The sequence below is a fragment of the Vitis vinifera genome, chromosome 11, assembly GCF_030704535.1.
Source record: "Vitis vinifera cultivar Pinot Noir 40024 chromosome 11, ASM3070453v1".
In the NCBI taxonomy this organism is placed as follows: Eukaryota; Viridiplantae; Streptophyta; class Magnoliopsida; order Vitales; family Vitaceae; genus Vitis; species Vitis vinifera.
Window position 1 is genome coordinate 10,763,265 of NC_081815.1, and position 19,419 is coordinate 10,782,683.

General features: G+C 38.4%; 1 protein-coding gene across 1 annotated transcript; it reads right to left on the reverse strand.

Annotated features, from left to right (window-relative positions):
• Positions 1 to 162: 162 nt before the first annotated feature.
• LOC100246646 (GCN5-related N-acetyltransferase 7, chloroplastic) lies at positions 163 to 15,954 on the reverse strand. Its single transcript, XM_002270420.5, has 5 exons — positions 15,551 to 15,954; positions 14,272 to 14,427; positions 13,288 to 13,383; positions 10,071 to 10,191; positions 163 to 540 (listed from the first exon to the last, which is right to left on the reverse strand). Exons 1-5 carry the CDS (start codon positions 15,842 to 15,844, stop codon positions 368 to 370), a joined length of 840 nt encoding a protein of 279 aa, XP_002270456.1. The 5' UTR covers positions 15,845 to 15,954; the 3' UTR covers positions 163 to 367.
• Between the last annotated feature and the right edge of the window lie 3,465 nt (positions 15,955 to 19,419).

Here is a 19,419-nt window from a genome sequence, read left to right on the forward strand (position 1 = left end):
AATATCATAGGGAAATCTTGAAGTTTCACTAGTTTTATGAGCCATCTTTGAAGTTGTATTTATGTACATATCAAATACTCTACATTCCTTTTCCAGGGCCATAAATTTTAATTTCTTCATGAAAGGTATAGTTGTACTATAACAAAAGGAAAGACAAATATATTTAGCCATTCAATTCAATACTTACTGATTCCTTAGTTGGAAACATCACAATAGTAATAATTTCTCTAACCAGAGATGTAATGATAAACTTGCTTTACATTTCAAATGAAAACAGAGTTTCTTGTAAGTTACTATAAACATTTGTATATCAAATTTACAAACATAAAAGAATTATGGCACTACATCACCTTGATGTATTATAACATTACACATCATAGTTGACAGGGAGACCCGTCCATAAAAGAATCCTTCGGGGTCGATCTAGAAACCTGGCTTTCCATGCTGGTTCATCATTCTCATAGATGAAACCACTCTTCATGTATAACTGCTTTGCAGGTTCATTGTCAACGGCAAAGTGGACATACAAGTCAGTTATGCCTGAAGGACATTCCAAATGCGTGAGCCATGAAAAAAATGATCCCATTTTATAATTTGTTCTAAATAGAACAGATGGTTGATGACAATACACATACTGAAATAGGTTATGATCAAATTATATCTAGCTTCAAATCAATACTTTTTACAGTCTCATACCCGTGAAAACCACCACTGGATTGGCTATCCATCTCATTGCCTATGATTTTTGCTAAATAACATAATCAGAGAATAAGAAGTATGCTATCCCTACAGGATTACATGTTAGGAACTTATTCTATGCTCATGACTGAATACTATTACCAAGAAAATCATTCAGTTATCTTAAGCTGACCCTATTCTGATTCTTGGCATTATAGAAATGAATAATGTCAATACACAAATGAATGCCAAGAAAACTTTTTGCCAAGTGCATACGAGTAAAATTATGGAATGGCACTAAGCTAATCTTTATTTATATACTTGGCCCATAAAATTTTCATTCATGTGGCCCTTTTTTACTAGCACAAAATATCGAACAACATTTTTCATTCAAACATTAACAGAACTGCAGGAAATCAATGACAAGGAATTTGGTAAGTCAACTACATGTTGGCATCATTTGTACAAAAATTATGCAAGGGCTTAATCATAATTTTTTCTTACCTTCTTACAGTTCCTTTTGAGAGTAAGTTCTTCCATTCAAGAGCATGTGTAGGATAAAAATGAAAAAAATGAGTACAAAGGATTATGGTGCAAGGACAAGGGCAAATAAAATCTCTATGGACCAAAAATTTCTAGATCATCCTAATGATTTGACTCATCAACCTCATTTAAGCTAGTATGAGAATAAAAAGGTGTTCAGTAAAACTTAATACTTATTATTTAATGACTTAAATTAACTTTAAGTTAAATTATTCTTATGTGATTGACTTAAAACTTATTATTTAATTTTTACTTTAAGTGTTAAGGTTGTTTGGTAAAATTAAAATAAAATTTATTCTAAATCATCAAATTTGATATATTTAACCTCATTAATTTTTATTAAGACTTATACTTTCATTAATCTTAAGCAATAAATTTATTTGTTAAGCATAAAGTATTATAGATGCATAAGATAATTACAAAAAAAAAAAATTACTATAAAAGATGAGATGTGAATGTAAAGCCATTATTATAAATATACTCATTTCTTTGAGGAATCATGCTCTATTAGGAAAGTGGATCTTGAGGTTCCATAAGGAAAGTTACACCCCTTGGCATTAGATTATTTTGAATATCTATGGATACATCCTAATGGGTAGGATGCCATTACTATAGTTAAATGGTCACATCGATACCTTTGGAAGACTATTGCACATATACTACAATTTTTTTCTATACATACTCGCTTTGTGATGGGAGATGGGACCAAAATCCGTTTCTAGGAAGACTTGTCAATCGTTGTGTTCACAATTTTCTAGACTTTATAGAGTCATCATAGTTAGAAACCTAATTGATTTGGAGATTCAGGATCTTGAAGAACTAATGACTTCTCTTACCCGTGTACACTTGTCCACATCTATCCCAGATGCATGAGCATAGGCACTATCCTTTTCAAGCTTATTCTCAATAAAATCTTTCTTCCTCACTTTGTCCAAATTATCAAATTCAGTTCCTTTCTATCCAGCCAAATTTATTTGGAAATCAAAAGTCTCATCTAAGGTCAATGTCTTTGCTTGGTTAGTGACACACAAAAAGGTAAATACCAAAATGACATGCTTCAGTTAATAAGACCTTCCAAAGCTCTGAGTCCGAATTGGTGTATACTATGTAGGGAGAGTGGAGAGATGAGTGACATTTCTACATTGTCTGTTCACTTCAGGATTGTGGCACAGACTTTCCATACAAGCATGGATGATGCGGGTTCAACCTAGGAGTTTTTGTGATATGATGACTATTTCTCATATGGGTTTTAATAATTCCACTCAAGGCAAGACACTTTGGAGGATTATTTGTCTCACTTTGATTTGGATGGTGTGGGGAGAGAGAAATGTTAGGATCTTTAAGGATAAATGGAAGACATGTGAGACATTATGAGATTTATTTCGTCTCTTTACTTCTTTGTGAGCCTCTTGCATTGATGATTTCGAAGGCATTCCTTTGAACATCATCCAACTTAGTTGGCTTTCAATATGTACACCATTAGGGATGGGCCACCAATGAGAGAAGCCTAGCCCTTTTTTTAGGAGAGGTTTCCCTTGTATGGTCTTTTGTGATATATCTTTTTGTACAAATCTCCTTGTATAGTGGAGGTTTTGTGTTTAAATCAAGTTTGTATTTTTGTGGGAAGGATTCTTCATCCCTCTCATGAACTCTTTATATGTAATTAATACATCTTGTTTATGATAAAAATAAATAAATAAATAAACAAACTCACTAAACATGGACAAGTAAGGTAAAAGAAATTTAAGATTAAAAATACATTAATTATTTTAAGGATATTATGTATCTTTAAGCAACATATACTTTTGTGTATAGTTCTCCTTGTATAGGGGAGGGTTTAGACTTACTTTGATCGGTATTATGTATTTTGTGGGAATGACTTCTCATCCTTTTCTTGTACTTTTTTTTTATAATTAATACTTTTTTTTTATTAAAAAAAAAGAAGAAGTTAATTCCTTTAACTTAATACTTAAAGTTATTTTTTATTTTAAGTTGTGATATTAAATTTTTTTTTGATAGATAAACGATCAGAATATATTAGAAAAGGCTAAAAAGCCGCATGTATACAGGGGGTATACACAAATGCCCCAAAAGGGGAACTGAACAAAAAAAAGGGAGAACCTCACCCACCCTCAAGTGGCCGCAAGCCACTCCAAAAAGCCTAAAAGAGAATAGGTATCCTCACCAATGTACACCCTAGCCCAACTCCACAAATTACATACAAAAAAATTCTTGAATTTTTGTATATCTAAAGACCCCCCCCTAAACGCTAACCTATTCCTTTCCTTCCAAACCGTCCAAAAAATGCACAACGAAATGGAATTCCAGGTGTCTTTTCTTTTTTTCCCCACAAAAGATCCCCTCCAACTAAGTAACACTTCTATAACTGATTCTGGGAACACCCATTGGACTCCAAAAATGGCGAGAACGATCTCCCATAGAGTCTTAACCACTGTACAATGTAACATAATATGATTCGCACTTTCCTCTTCACATCCACACAGAAAACACCGGTTAGGGAGCTGCCACCCCCTTCTTTGAAGCTTATCCAAGGTGAGGATCTTCCCCCACGAAGCTTCCCAAGCAAAAAAAGATACTTTTGTTGGCACCTTATCCATCCAAATGCGTCTGTTCGGGAAGACACAAGCTGAGGACCCAACCAGAATTTTGTAAGCACCCTTAGCCCCGAAAACACCATTGCTTTCCCTTTTCCATCCCACAGCATCCTCCTCAGTCGAAGTCCTGAAATCCTTCAGCAGATTCAGCATATTTCCTATCTGTTCCAGCTCCCAATCATTGAAATCTCTAGCCAATCTGAGATTCCAACCTCCTTGACCCAAGCTAGAGTCCCACACTTCACTTACTTTGGCATTCCTATTACCCGCCAAGGTAAACAGCTGAGGGAAAATTTGAGAAAGGGCCTCATTACCGCACCACTTATCCATCCAAAACAAAATTCTGGTCCCCTTGCCTACCTTAAACACAATACTCTCCCAGCACCAATCAGCTTCCTTCATGATCTCCTTCCACAATCCCACTCCATAAGGCCCACAAACGTCCTTAGTCCTCCACCCACACCCCTCTTGACCATATTTCACCCCTATCACCCTTTTCCATAGATTCTCCTTCTCATAGGCGTATCTCCACACCCATTTGCCCAGCAAGGCTTTGTTCAATACATCTATTTTTCGGATGCCTAGTCCTCCCTCCTCCTTAGGGCTACAAACCACCTTCCATTTAATTAAATGAGCTTTCCTCTCCAACCTTCCTCCCCCCCAAAGGAAATCTCTTTGGATTTTCTCAATCCTTTTTGTAACAGATTTAGGGATGCGTATAAGGGATAGAAAGTAGATGGGTATGCTGGCCAAAGTGCTTTTGATAAGAGTAATTCTCCCCCCCTTCGAGATGTATTGCCTTTTCCATTGGGCTAATCTTCTTCTCATTCTCTCTTCCACCCCATCCCAAGAAGAAGAAGTTTTATGATGGGCTCCTAGGGGCAGCCCCAAATAGACAGTGGGTAATGCTCCCAATCTGCATCCTAGCTCAGCCGCCATCTCCTCCAACTCTTCCACCTGCCCAACAGGAATTAGGGCACTCTTAGCAAGATTAATTCTGAGACCCGAAGCCGCCTCAAACCACGCCAAGATCCAGCTTAGATTGGAAACTTGCTCTCTTTCCGCTTTGCAAAAAATGATTGTATCATCAGCAAAGAGAAGGTGCGAAACGTTCATCTCCACACCCCCTCTCCCCCGAAGCCTACAACCAGAAAGGAAACCCCCCTCACCAGCCCGTCTAAACAGTGTGCTAAGAACTTCCATGCCCAAGATGAAGAGATACGGAGAAAGGGGGTCTCCTTGCCTCAACCCCTTAGAATTTGGAAAGAAACCAGCAGGCACCCCGTTGATTAAGATGGAAAATTTAGCTGTGGAGATACACCACCACATCCAATCCATCCAACGCGACCCAAATCCCATCTTCCGAAGCACCTTCATCAAAAACTCCCAGTTTAAACTATCATAGGCTTTTTCAATGTCCAACTTGCAGATCAACCCTTTCTCTTTCCTTTTGTGCCAATAGTCAATCACCTCATTAGCCACTAGAGACGCATCTAGAATCTGTCTCCCTCTCACAAAAGCATTCTGGTCTGCCGAAACGACCCTATCAAGCACCTTCTTTAGCCTATTCGCTAGGACTTTGGCCAAGATTTTATACAACCCCCCAAGCAAGCTAATGGGCCTGAAATCCCCTAAGTCTTCAGCACCTCCTTTCTTTGGGATAAGGACCAGAAAGGTATTGTTGAGACATTTGGAGAACGACCCATACTCAAAGAATTCCTTAAAAAGATCCATCATCTCCTCCTTCACAAACGGCCAGCATTCTTGCCAAAAAGCCATTGTGAATCCATCCGGTCCTGGAGCTTTATCTCCCCTCATCTCCATCAAGGCACCGTGGATTTCCTCTTCAGTAAAAGGCTTCTCCAAGTCTTCAGCTTCCCGAGGAGTAAGTTGATTTAGGTGCAGCCCCTCAATATCCGCTCTCCACCCCGGTTCTTCTGATAAGAAATTCTGGAAGGCAGTCACAATCCCCTCCCTCACCTCTTGGTCCTCAGTCAGCCACTCACCATTAATCATTATCCTGTCCAGGGAATTGTTCCTCCGATGGGCATTAGCCATCCGATAGAAATAGCCGGTGTTCCTATCCCCTTCCTTAAGCCACAGCTCCCTTGACTTCTGCCTCCAATGGACTTCTTCCAACAACACCCATTTGTGAAAGGCGTCCTTGGCTTCCTTTTTCTGCTCAGTTTCAGCTAAAGACAGACACCTCTCACTCTCCACTCCGTCCCAATATTCCACTTGCTGAAGGGCAGAATTTTTGTTAACTTCCAGCCTTCCAAACACCTCCCTATTCCAGGTTTTAATCCTTAGCTTTAATAATTTCAGCTTGGAGGCCAACCTGAAACTGGCCCTTCCTCTCACCTCAATCCCCTGCCACCACTCCCGGAGAAGACCTTTAAAGTCGTCCACTTTCAGCCACATGTTCTCAAATCTGAACGGAGTAGGGCCTCTCCTCAACCCACCACCCATCAGCAAAATAGGAAAATGGTCAGAAGTGGGTCTCTGCAGTCTATATTGGGCGACCCCACTGAACATCTCCAGCCACTGTTGTGTCACCAAAAATCTATCTAGCCTAGCCCAAGCTTGGTTATTCCTCCCCCCACTCCAAGTGAAAGCACCCCCTTGCATAGGGAGATCCATCAACTCTAATTCATCAACAGTTTGGGCAAAAATTCTCATAGCACTAGTCAGCCTTCCCTGTCTATTCCTTTCCCTCTGGGACAGAATGACATTGAAGTCACCCCCTAAACACCACGGATCTTCCCACAAGCCTCTAATCGCCCCTAGCTCTTCCCACAGGCATTCTCTATCACCTTTCGAAAAAGGCCCGTACACACCAGTAAAAAACCAGGTTAGCCCATTTTCCACATTTCTAAACCTACACGAGACAGAAAACTTCCCCACCTCCGTCTCCATCACCTCCAACGACCTTTTATCCCAACACACCAACATCCCTCCTGCAGAGCCCACTGCATCCAAGGCCACCCAATTAGACCACCTGCCAGCGCCCAAACTTCTCACCAGACCCTCCGATAATGACTGAATTTTGGTCTCCTGAAGACAAAAGAGATCCACCCTCTGACTCCTGATCACTGCCTTAATAATCATTCTCTTGGAGCTGTCATTAGCTCCACGAACATTCCAGCTAAGGATTCGTAGCTTCATTAGACTTCCGTAATCTGGCACCCCCTTGCTTGCTCACCACCATTTTGTTTCTTCCCCCCTTCATAGTTAATGGAGCACTCTAATCTTCTCAATTCTCTCTCGAATTTTGTTTTCTCCAACAGGGATTTGCTATGAACTTTTTCCCTTCTCTTACGAATTTTGACCAAGAAATCCATAATGTCCTTCTTCAGACCCTCTGTCGAAAATCCCAAGAAATTGCTGAACTTGGCCAGATCACTCTTTTCCCAGCTAAGCTCCCCCTCTGCCTTAGATGCATGTGGTACTATTTGGTCTAAGGCCATCTCCTTTCCACCATCTACAGTTGTATTTTTGTTTACCTCCACCAAATCCCAGCAGTCGACATTCTCACCCGTAGGGGACTTCGATCCCATGATCATTTGGATCGGATTTTCTCCCTCATCACGCTCTTTGTCATCCCCAGAAAAGTCGCAATACTCCCCCACTGGAGTCCGACCGAAAACAGGAGAAAGAAGAGAAGGGGTCCCAGAAACCAAGCAATCAGAAACCTTATCTTACCTCATCGCTTCCTCAGCCAAGGCGAAATCAGTAGGCGATCTCTCATTTTGGATGAGCTCTGCCCCGCTTAGCCTGCGCATGTCATCCTTCTCCCTAAGCAAAGGATCTTCAGGGGCTGGGATCCTCGAGCTACTTGGGCCACAAATCTGAGCCACATTAGAATGGAGACTGGTCTCCACCGATGGGCCTTCGGCCACCAGTCCAACACCTTCCTTGGGCTTCCAAATTCTGGGCCTTCTAAAATCCACCCACTCTTTTGGCCCAACATGATCCACCAAAGGGGACTGAATTGTAAGGCCCCCAGGCCCACATGGTCTCTCCAAAAGGCCCAGCACTAAAGGCCCGCCTTGCATACGCTCCATACCCTGAGGCCCTAGGTGCGACCCACCCAACCCGTGATGACAGTCCATGGGTTGCCCCGCCCCAGCTGTCAGCCTCTACATCCCATCCACCACCTGCGTCTGGGTCTCGAGCCTTGAGCCCCCTTCCTCCTCCATCACGCGCTTGCCCTCGCGTGTCTGAGACTCACCCTCTCCCTCTCTAGCAGCTGCGAGGGTTCTTCCTTTGTCATCGGCCTGCAATTTTCTTAGCGTGGGCCTGATTTCCCACCACAAGACCACCGAATAGCACGTGTTCTCCATCCATATGTCCACCATATTAGGGATTCTATCTTCTTTGATCCTTACCCGAATCCTAGCCCACTGCAACTCCTCCATCCTCTCCGTTTTGGCGTCAATGTCCAAAAATTCCCCACATCCCTCTCCTATCTTGCAGAGGGTGTCCCGATCCCATAAGGAGATAGGTAGGCCAAGTATTCTCACCCAAGCCTCTTTCTTCTTCTCTTCCTCCATCACGCATCCCGTCCTTTGGCTCCATTTCTCCAGTCGCACATCGCAGCCACTGATCGATATGACCCCATTTTTTAGGGCTTTCTCAGCCTCTGCTCTTAACTCAAATTCCAATAGGGCTTTGCCGTCTTCCAACTTGGCCAAGCCTAAGTTGCCCTTCAAACCCCACAACTTTGACATTTGGGTCCCCCAGCTTCGCAGATCATCACCCCTTCCTAGCATCGGGTCCCAGCTTCCGACAAGGCACTGAGCCAATTTCTCCAATCTTCCACCTGATGGCCTATTCACGATCTTTACCCGCACCACCTCTTCACAACTACGATTCTGTTTCACCACGTCCGCGAAGGACTTTCCCAACATGGGGCTCCAACACTTCTCCTTCACTTGTTGATTCCTCTGACCATCTGAGCCAGGCTCCATCTCACGCAACACCTCAACCAACAGGGCCCAACCCCCTTTTGTTCCTTTGCCTTTGGGTACAAAGATGTTAAATCTTTTCTTTTCCCGATCCGTGACACCCAGGCGTAGGAAGCATCCCCCCTTGTTTTCGCCGCGCGTTAAAGAGAAGGTTCTCCCACTCTCTTGCCAAAATTTTTCCCAATGTCCGGTCCTCGTATCCTTGATGCAGAAGGTCAGGCCTTCCATGAGCGGCCCTAGACTCGCCGGTCCCAACTTTACCCAAGAGGAGACACCTCCCTTTCTTTCAACTATGAAGATTTGCGTCCTCCCTTTTTTTCTCTCTGTCTCTACCTCAAAAATTTTCGATTCTACCCCAAAGCTCCTTCTACGCACCCCTGACTGGAGGAAACCCGCTGCGATCCTGCTCCCACCCTGATCCCAGCTTTCTTCTCCATCTCTCGCACACACTCTCTCTCTAGGTCTTTCTCGCTCCTCCATCTATCACACAAAAATTAATAAGTTGTGATATTAAATTATTTTACCAAACATACTTAATCTACTTAATAACTTAAATTAAGTCATTAAGTTGATTTACCAAACACCCTATAAGTCTAGTAACAAAAACTGTTGCAATGCTCTCAAATCTGTAAATTGTAATGATATAACCAACATCTATTTGTGTCTAAAACAGGAACAACATCTATTATGGGAAGTCGAAGTGAATATAAATAAGTTGCAGATATCAGGGTATTCCTCAGCTGCTATATGCCTTACGGAATTCCCCATCAGCTTGCAATTAGTTGGGAAGTCCTATGTCCTCAAACATCTTAACCTTTAGAACCCAAGCCTTAACTGACAGTGGGGGATCTATGTTTTGACGTTGGTGTTGCAACTTGCAACGTAAGTTGCATTAGCCAAAATGTTTTGGGATTGGGTTACCTAATGATAATTGTAATGCCAATTTCATTTGATATTTCATTTGAAAAGATCTCTCAATAGTTTCCTTTTGGAATTCATGTGTGTGCATGTGTGCTTGTGTGTGTGTGCGCGCGCAAATGCACACGTATGTGTGCGCGCATGTGCGTGTGTGTGTGTGCAATTGCGTGCACATATGTGTGTGTGTGTGAGAGAGAGAGAGAGAGAGAGTACTTGTGTCCAAGTATGGACCATAGGGCCATTAATATAATTGCAACTGTACATACTACTAGCTTTTGGATCAATTCGGTGACAACAAGGAACGAAAGGGTAGATAACAGTAGAAGATTAGTACAATAGAGTTTCTTACCCCATTCTTGAGCAACCATCTTTGACTTTGCTACAAGTGCATAACCCAACCCATTTCTATGCAGCTCCTTGGCAACACATACATTACTCAGGTATGCCCTTAAAAAATCAGCTCCAATGCCCTGTTGGAGTAAATTCATGAGATAGCGCAAAATATAATGGAGTATATAAATTATAGAAATGTGAGTATCGATAATGTAAAATTACTTAACAAGATTCTTTTCAAGAGAAAAAAATTAATTGTAATGGATTATTTTTCGTTTCATTTATTTAGATAATAGGTCAATGGTGTTGTACAGCTGCTCCATGTTAGTATTATATGCAATCAGATATACAAAATATCAACATGTAATCAATCATAAATGCATGAAATGTTGGAGTACAGTTCTACAAGAAGATCATAAAGCCAATCTCACAATTTAGCTCATCATGCAGGAGACAGCAAATGGCCGCCTTATCAGTCTCCACATAAGTGACTAGGAAAGACTGAGATTCTAATGTCCGAATGTTTATAGTAGGCTTTGGACAAAAGATATCAACCAGGTGATTGTTGAGTTAACTTTAACTTGAAGAGAAAGTGGAGTAGCTTGAAAGAAAAGACTAGGGATGGCAATAGGACATGTTTTTTAGGTAATCTGACATAGCCCCATTGGGTAAAGGATTTGGAATTTTTTTTTTTTTTTATGTATTTTTTATTATTATTATTATAATTATTTTGTAAAACCCAGGCTGGGTTTCAGGATAGGGTCAGGGTTTGTATTGCCCCAAGAGTCCACCCCCCCACCCACCTCAATTAGCTGTCACATGACATTTACACTTATCTTTCCTAAAATGCCTTATAATAGGATAAGAGCAACACTTTCCTAGCCTCCTCACAACCCTAACCTACTTCCAAACTGCCACCATGCTGCCTCTTCTGACTTCTCCAGCCATGCTGCATTGCCACCAGCCAATGGCTGCAGTCCACATCTTCTTTATATCTTCTCTGGCTGCATCTTTGTCAAGTTGCAACTTGCAATCCAAACTTTAGTCTCTCCAATGGTTCAAGAGAAAAATAGGTATTTCTGTGGGGTGTGTACTGGAGATTGAGATTATTAGGCATGGTATGTTGAATGATACAGCATGGTGAGTTCACAAGAAAATCTTTACCCTCTGTTCTCGGGCTCTGTGGGTCTATGTTTTAGCTTCACTTTATAACTTACATGGCCATTCTAATGTACTGAGTGAACTTGGATTAGTGCCTCATTTTCAAACAAAGAACTTCTAGTTTTTACAACAAAATGATTTAAAAGTCAGGACTATGAAACTGAGGCTTTCATTTTCTGATGAAGCCGATTATATCATACTCTTCTTTCTCTTTCCAGACAATCCAAGCCAGTACTCTAATCCATCTGTATCTAACTCAACTTTGTTTTTTAATTTTTATTGCTCTATTTTTATTTTTATTTTTATTTAAGGACTTGGAAATGATTTCTTGAATCTCAAACTTCAAAAATATATTTTTTAAGTTCAACTTTACACATGTAGTGTATTTGTTTTCAATGTCATTATATTTGATAAGAGGCTTAGACAAATTATTGCTTATTTGAGGAATAGATAGGTTTACATATATGGGATTAGGGATTATAGGGGATAGCTAGATGCCAGCTAGTGAGATCACCTGCCAAAACCAATACTTGGCTTTCCAGTCTACCCGCTTAGCCAACATCCAAGAGTTACAGGCGCTGTTAGTAGCAGCACCCACAAATCAGTCCATGCATCACCAAGATAGGCTATTATTTGGCCAAAGGAAAGAAGCAGGTCTCTCTTCTCTTAACCCAACCATAGCAGGCCCAACACAGCTCTTTGTGCCCACTTCAGCAATCCTCTAACTCTAGATAAGTGAAGACTCTTGAATCATCATAAAGACTAGGTAATGGGAGGCTGCTGAGCCTACCACTGGAGGTGCTTAGGATCTATGTGAAAACTCCTGGATCCCGCTCCCTAGCCAAGTAAACATCTTAATGCCAACATGCTGTAACTTAACTCAATTACAATGACATTGAGCCATAATAACTACAACACTAATAACAAAACATCTCTCCCCAATGGCACTATAATACTCACAGTTTATATAACACCTTTTTCTTGATAGTCACAAATTATGGTGGCTAATCCATCAGTAAAATCAATGATTGAAAGGAGGATTCTTAGTAGAGGCTTGTAATAGGAGCAATATATAGGGTAGCTTTGGTGGCAATTGATTAACTGTTAGAGATGTGCAGGATCAAATTTGAGGGCAAAGCTGGGGCAGAGAAAAAGGAGAAAGAGTGTTGCAAGAATAGAGAATTCTTAGAAAGAGAGGAGGAGAGAGAGAAAAAGTTGCATGGAAAAGAAGACAAAAGTATAATGATAAAATGAATATCTCAAGTAACGACATCTAGCCTACAGCCCTAACTGGGGATACTGGTATAGGTTTTAAACTTAATCTACAAAGGAGATGTATATATGTCTTTTATGCACAACGCAAGGTCTTATTGCTCATCACAAAACATAAACATGAGTAGGCATGTGTATGCATAAACATGTGAATGTATGTACACATGCATGCACACCAGTGTATGTATTATTAATTAGAAAAATACACATAAATGTGTAAATGTATGTACATATGCATGCACACTAGTGTATGTGCTATTAATTAGAGTAGCATAAAAAGTGATGTGGCTCAATGGTTGGTGATCTAGATTCTGTTTAAACTCCTGAACAAGGTTTGAGCAAGACTTTGAAAATGTCATGCTGAAACTGAATATCTGGGAGCATCCCATAACAGCATTCCCAAATTCACAGGTGTGAGAATTGAGGGATCAGCTCCCAATCTGCAATTCCTCCATTTCAAGGATATGGATTGAGGCACTAAGGACTATTCCCCACACAAAGCTGGTAAGTTAAAAAATTAAAATCATAAATGCAGCAATAAAAAGAAGAAATTATAAATGCAGTAAAGGAAGTTTTAACCATTAATGAAACAAGATACTTCTCTTAGAAGAAAAAGAGAAACTGAAAATAGTGTATTTCACACTTCACAATAAAATATACATGTATCAATCATGACAATGTATTTTAAATATATCTGATCATTTGATTCTTTTATTCACAAGGAGATGTAGAAAGGAGATGTATAGCATTCAATTTTACTAAAATCACAAAGAAGCTAATACTGGCATCAAATCAGTTACCTGTGGCTTCATTCCTGTTATTTCATCAGGAAGACTCACACATTGGTTGAGATCAAGGGTTCCAATTACAACTCGGTCTTCTCCATTGTGAGTAAACTACAATATATTAGAGAAACAGAATTAAATCACACTACTACAACCAAAACACTAACATATACATCAGCTCTCAATTCCAAGGCATCCAGAGATGTGTGTCAGGGCAGAAGATTGAGGCAGAACCAATCCATATGGCTATAGATGCTTCATTGTAACAGAAAATTAATCTAAGCATGAATATAGTCAGGATTGGAGCTGCAAACAAGCTAATTGCTCAGGCATCTCAGGTCTAACGATACTGAGATTGAGGAGGCAGAGGCTCAGCTCAGCTCATACCCAAACAAACCAGGGTTTTGTTGAGTTCAGTGTGGCCCAACAGACAACCTGAATGCATATTTCAATATGATTGGGTTTTCCCATTCATTTTCCGCATTCTCAATATTCACCAATGTTTGCATTGAGTTATGAAACAAAACTTATTTTGTAAAAAATTCAAGAACTTACGAATTACTCCCTCCACTATTTATACTATTCCCAACCAAAAGCTCAGGTCTTAAATCACATTTGACACTGAATCACTCAAACCCTGAATTAGTCACCCTGGTCCTGAAGCCCTATTGAATTGAAGCCCAAATCATAGAAATGCAAATCCTATACATATACAACCAAGAACCGGGTCAACCTAGCTAAAATCAGTTCTGTAAGCCAAAAAGCTTTCTCCAAGGCTAAGCCCCAATTCAGTCTCCTCATAATTGAACTCAGTCTCCAGACACATCAAGGGTAATTAAGCCATCTTATCAATGTCCTTTGTCTTTTTCTAGGATAGGAAAAGTCCACCAGAATAACCATAGAACCACTAGACAAGCTTTAACTTCTAGCTAGATCAAACCAAAAAAAAAAAAAACAACTAAATAACATAATTTTGATAAAAAAAGAAAATCAATTTACCTTACATGCAGCACATAGATCATCTGAAAAGCTCGATATTTCTGATAATGGAATAGTTGCATTTATGCAAGAAACCCTTCTAAAACCCTCTCTCTTCCCAGCAACACGTTCCTTTAGTGCTTCAAACTCACGTTCAGCCAAATACCTTTTATGATCCTAATAGAACTTGACAATGAAGAAATAACATCAGTGTAATATTTAACAAAGCATAAGAAGAAGATGATGAAGTTATAGCAAAGTTAATCACACACACAATGAAATGACTTTTATAAAAAATTTAAAATCCTCATCTTTGCTCCTTCCCATATAGATATTATTTGCTCTTGGCTGAATGGGTACTCACTGGTATAAAATGCATTTGCTCAGTTAATAAGAGCCCACTACGGTATTGTGGGGTTAAAAAAACAAGCATTCCTTGTAAGGTTGGATAAACAGAATTGCACACCGGGTAATACCATTCTACAACAAACAGCATTACCTAGTTAAGAGGGGCCCACCATGGAGTTGCCAGCCCAAACAGACAAACACCCTAGGAGGTTTGGATAGACAGAGTTGCACACCGGGGTTGGGAATAGGCCCTGGTACCATTCTATAACAATCCGCTCCCTCCCACATAAATAGCATGGCTTGTGGACCCATTAGATATATATATATTTACATCACCGATGTGAGATATCACAATCACAATTCACAATAGCAAGGCAAATCTAAACATATCTTTGGTTCATATCCACTAACTCTGGCCTACAACCAAATAACACTAAATAGTTGTGCGGCAATAAAGATGCTCCATCATCATTCGAGCTTCTCGATTTTACAATAGAAAAATCAGGACAAGATAGAGCTGAATCAGAGTGGATCGGGTACAAAACTATCACCTTAGCTTCCCGATCATCAATACATTTAGATTCCACGTTCCCCACTAAACTACGTCTAAACAGAGGATTAATATTTATTAATTCACCAACAATTCCAAAAATCCTCCATCATAACAGAGTGAAAACCACTTTATTTTGTTTTCCTACAGTTTTCGAACAGAGAGTTAATGCTGACGTGTTTAACAAAGACAATAATACCACAATAACCCCATCATGACAAAAAATAAAAACTTTAATTTCTTTCTCCTAAGTTTTCTCAACCACCAAACAGAGGCTTAGCGCTGAGTTCTCTAACAAATGCAACAATTCCAAAAATTTCTGTCACAACAAAGGCTTAAAATAAAGATGCCCAGTACTAAAATAGCTAAAATTCTACAAAAACCAATGAAATCGACACTCACATCGATGCCGTAAGATGGGCCAAATTGATAGAAAGAGCGAATGCGGAGACAGGCGGCGGCCCAAAGCTGGTCCTCGGATACAGTTTCGGCGACAACGAGTGAAGATTTATCGATTTTGAAGGTCTGGGGAGCGCAGAGCTGAGAAGCAATGAGGGGCCGGAGGAGTCGCCGGCGGAGGTGATAGGAAGAGGAGGAGGAGTAGATTCTTGGGCAACAGAGATTGGAGGAGGAGGTGGAAGTTGGAAGTGGGTTGGAGAGTGGAGGAAGTGAAGACGAGAGGACAGCCATAGCCATTGTTATCCTCTTCTCTCGGTTCACGTCACTCCACCATTTATATACGGCGAGTCCACATGCGCCAGGGTAAACAAAAAACACTGCAACTTGTTTAAACTTTAAACAACAAATCCACTCCACCACGCATCGCATCTTTGGGTTCTGTATTTTAATTTTCTCCCATTCTACCCCTCGCAAAATCGACGGCAGCGGATCCGTGGACCGTGTTAGCATTACTCCAAATTATAATTAAATTCTTTTTAGAATGATAAATAAAACTTTAGATAAAAAAACATATAGAATTAATTTCATTCTTCTCTCGTGAATTTTTTACTATTTTGATTCACCACTACTTTCACTCAAAAAAAAAAAAAAAAAAAAAAAAAAAAAAAAAAAGAGGGATAATTGTGTTTTGGACTCAAAAATTAAACTTGAGTCCATATAAATTTACTATTTAAGCCCAAGACCTAGAAAAAGTGTGAAAATTGATAAAAAGAATATGAATTTTTTATCTTTCTAAAAATGACCTTTATTGACTATGAAAAAAAAAGTAAAAAAATATTAATTTAAATTTTATTCCTTTTTTAAACCTTAATAAAATTTAATTTAATTTAGTGATTTGGAAAAAATACACTCTTTTTCAACAAAAAAAAAAATTATTATTATTATTATTATTATTTAAAAATCAAACATCTTGAAAAATATATTTTTTTAAAATTGTATGTAAAAAATAACTAAAAATATGACAAAATTATTTTTTTTAAATGATATATTTTTAGAATATATTTTTAAAAAAAAAATAGTTTTCTAAAAATAATAAATTTTAAGAATAATTATTAAAAAATTAAGATAAAAAAATGTGTCAAATATTGTGGTAGAAAATATTTAAAAAAGTTTTGAAGGGTATATTGGTCTCTTCACATTTTATATCATTTCTATCAATTATGCAACTTTTATGGGCCAAATCTTAATTTTTGGGCCTAATTGGGTCCAAAACACAATTCTCTCTAAAATAAATATTTAATAAAATTTTAAACTAATGAAATTATATATATTTAATTAAATCTTTAAGGAAGCTGAGTAAATTATATATATATATATATATATATATAAATGTTAAACACGATAAATGCTAACGGTTAGCCCCTAATTCTAACACTATGGCAATAAGGGCATCATGTTGGATGTCAAACCAATGATGAAAATATCAATTTTGGCGGATATATAATTTGATTTTAGGAATATATCAAAAAATATTGATAGGCATTTTAACACAAAATATAGAAAATTCATAAAAATGTTTTTAAAAACTCAAAAAAATAATAGCAAAAATAATAATACATGTATTGCAGTTATTTTAACAAAAAAAAATGATATATACCGAAGGATACGATGTATTTAGTTTGGATATACTAAAGAATATAAAAAAAAAAAATTATAAAATATGAGATTCTGTACCACTATGGTAACTTATGGATGATCATCCATAAATATCTTGTGTAACTCCTTATAAAAAGGAAAGACCTCTAATGAAATTCAATTGAGTTTTCCCATGTATTATATTCTCTCTTTCTTATTTTTCTTCTTTTCTCACTTTGTTTTACAACACTTTATCAACACAAATAGTCTCTATAAAAAAAAATATAAAATTTTTTCTCTATTCAGAGAAATAGAAAGACTTTCTCTTTTCTTTCTCACAAAAAGTTATGGGATAAAATGCGTCCTTTAAGTTCTCCAATGGTTGTCCGATCACTTGATGTGAAAAATGACCCATTTCGTCCTTGCGAAAAAGATGAAGAACTACTTGGTCTAGAAATAACATATTACAGTGTTATTGGTGCACTGATAATCTTGCAAATTATGCACGACCATATATTGCATTCTCGTTAATTTACTTGTAAGATATAGTTCTGCACTAACTCAGAGACATTGGAATAAAGTCAATCATATACTACAATAACATGAGTCTATATTATTCCAAATTATCATAATCTTAATTGCTTAAATATGTAGATGTTGACTATCTTTCAGACCCCCACAAAGTTCGATCTCAAATGACGTATGTATTTATATATGGTGGTACGACAATATCGTGGAGATCAATCAAGCAAATAATGGAAACATGTGGACTACCCCCCATCAAAGGTAATGCTACCAAGTTAATAATGTTGTATGCATTGCACATATTAAAGAATTATACACCAAGGGTGATTGAATTAAGCATATATCACCCAAGTCTTTTACTTTCATTAACTCCAAAAGAGTGATGAAATTGTTATTCACCAAATAAGATCAAGTGGCAATTTAGTAGATCTATTCACAAAGGCATTGTCAATTGCAATACTTAAGAAGCTCATTGGAATGTGTCAACTCAAGGATATCGACATGAGGGGGAGTATGTTCGCAAAAGGGTGTTAGCGTATTGTACTCTTTTTCCCTTCATCCAGGTTTTGTCCTATTAGGTTTTACTGGCAAGGTTTTTAATGAGGCAATCCTAACATACCAAGAACAACTTAAAGAATTAAAAGAATATTGTACTCTTTTTCCTTCACTAAGGTTTTTTCCCATAGGGTTTTTCTTAGTAAGGTTTTAATGAGGCATATTCTTATGATCATCTAAGGGGGAGTGTTATAAAATATGAGATTCTGTATCACTATGGTAACTTGTGGATGATCATCCCTAAATATCTTGTGTAACTCCTTATAAAATAGAAAGACCTCTAATGAAATTCAATTGAGTTTTCTCTTGCATTCTATTCTCTCTTTCTTGTTTTCTTCTTCTCTCACTTTGTTTTACAACATATATATATGTCATAATACATTTTATCAACCAAAAGTGTGGTTGGTAAACCAGTAAGAACCTTAATATCTAGTAGTAACACATTTGGTTTTGTGATTTTTAAATATCATTGCCAAAACTACTCACCCCACTAGAGTTTTAACATTAAAGAGAGTATTGAGGTTGATATTTTCGTCCACTGTATCATGTCGTGACCACCTAATAGTCGATAATCACAATATTTTTGTCCTTATTTAAGGACGATAAGCACAATATATGGCATGTATAGTCGTGCACATCAACATAGCCCACATAACCAACATGTAGTAGCCACACATAGCATGCACGCGCATGGCACCCATAAAGCAAGCGTGCACAACGCCCCATGCACAATAGGTCACACATGCATAGGCAGTGCACCACATCGAAAATGAGGAACAAAATATAAACATATTTAAAGAGGGAGTGTTCCTTGCCCTGTTAGAGTTTTAACATTAAAGAGAGTGTTGAGATTGATATTTCCATCCAATTTATTGTGTTGTGATTGCCTAATAGTCAATATTTGACATCGCAATATTTTCATCCTTACTTGCACCCATGAGGGCATTTTGGGAAAAAGACAAGGTGTCAAGTTTAGAGGAAATCATAGAAGAAAAAGTGTTGAGGATGACAAAGACAATACATGGCACGTACATGTGTGTACATTAGCATAATGAACATAAGGCACATGTCGCCCATGAAGCAGGTGTGCACAATGCCCCACACACAAGTTGTGCATGCACAAGCAATACACCACATCGAAAATGAGGAACAAAATA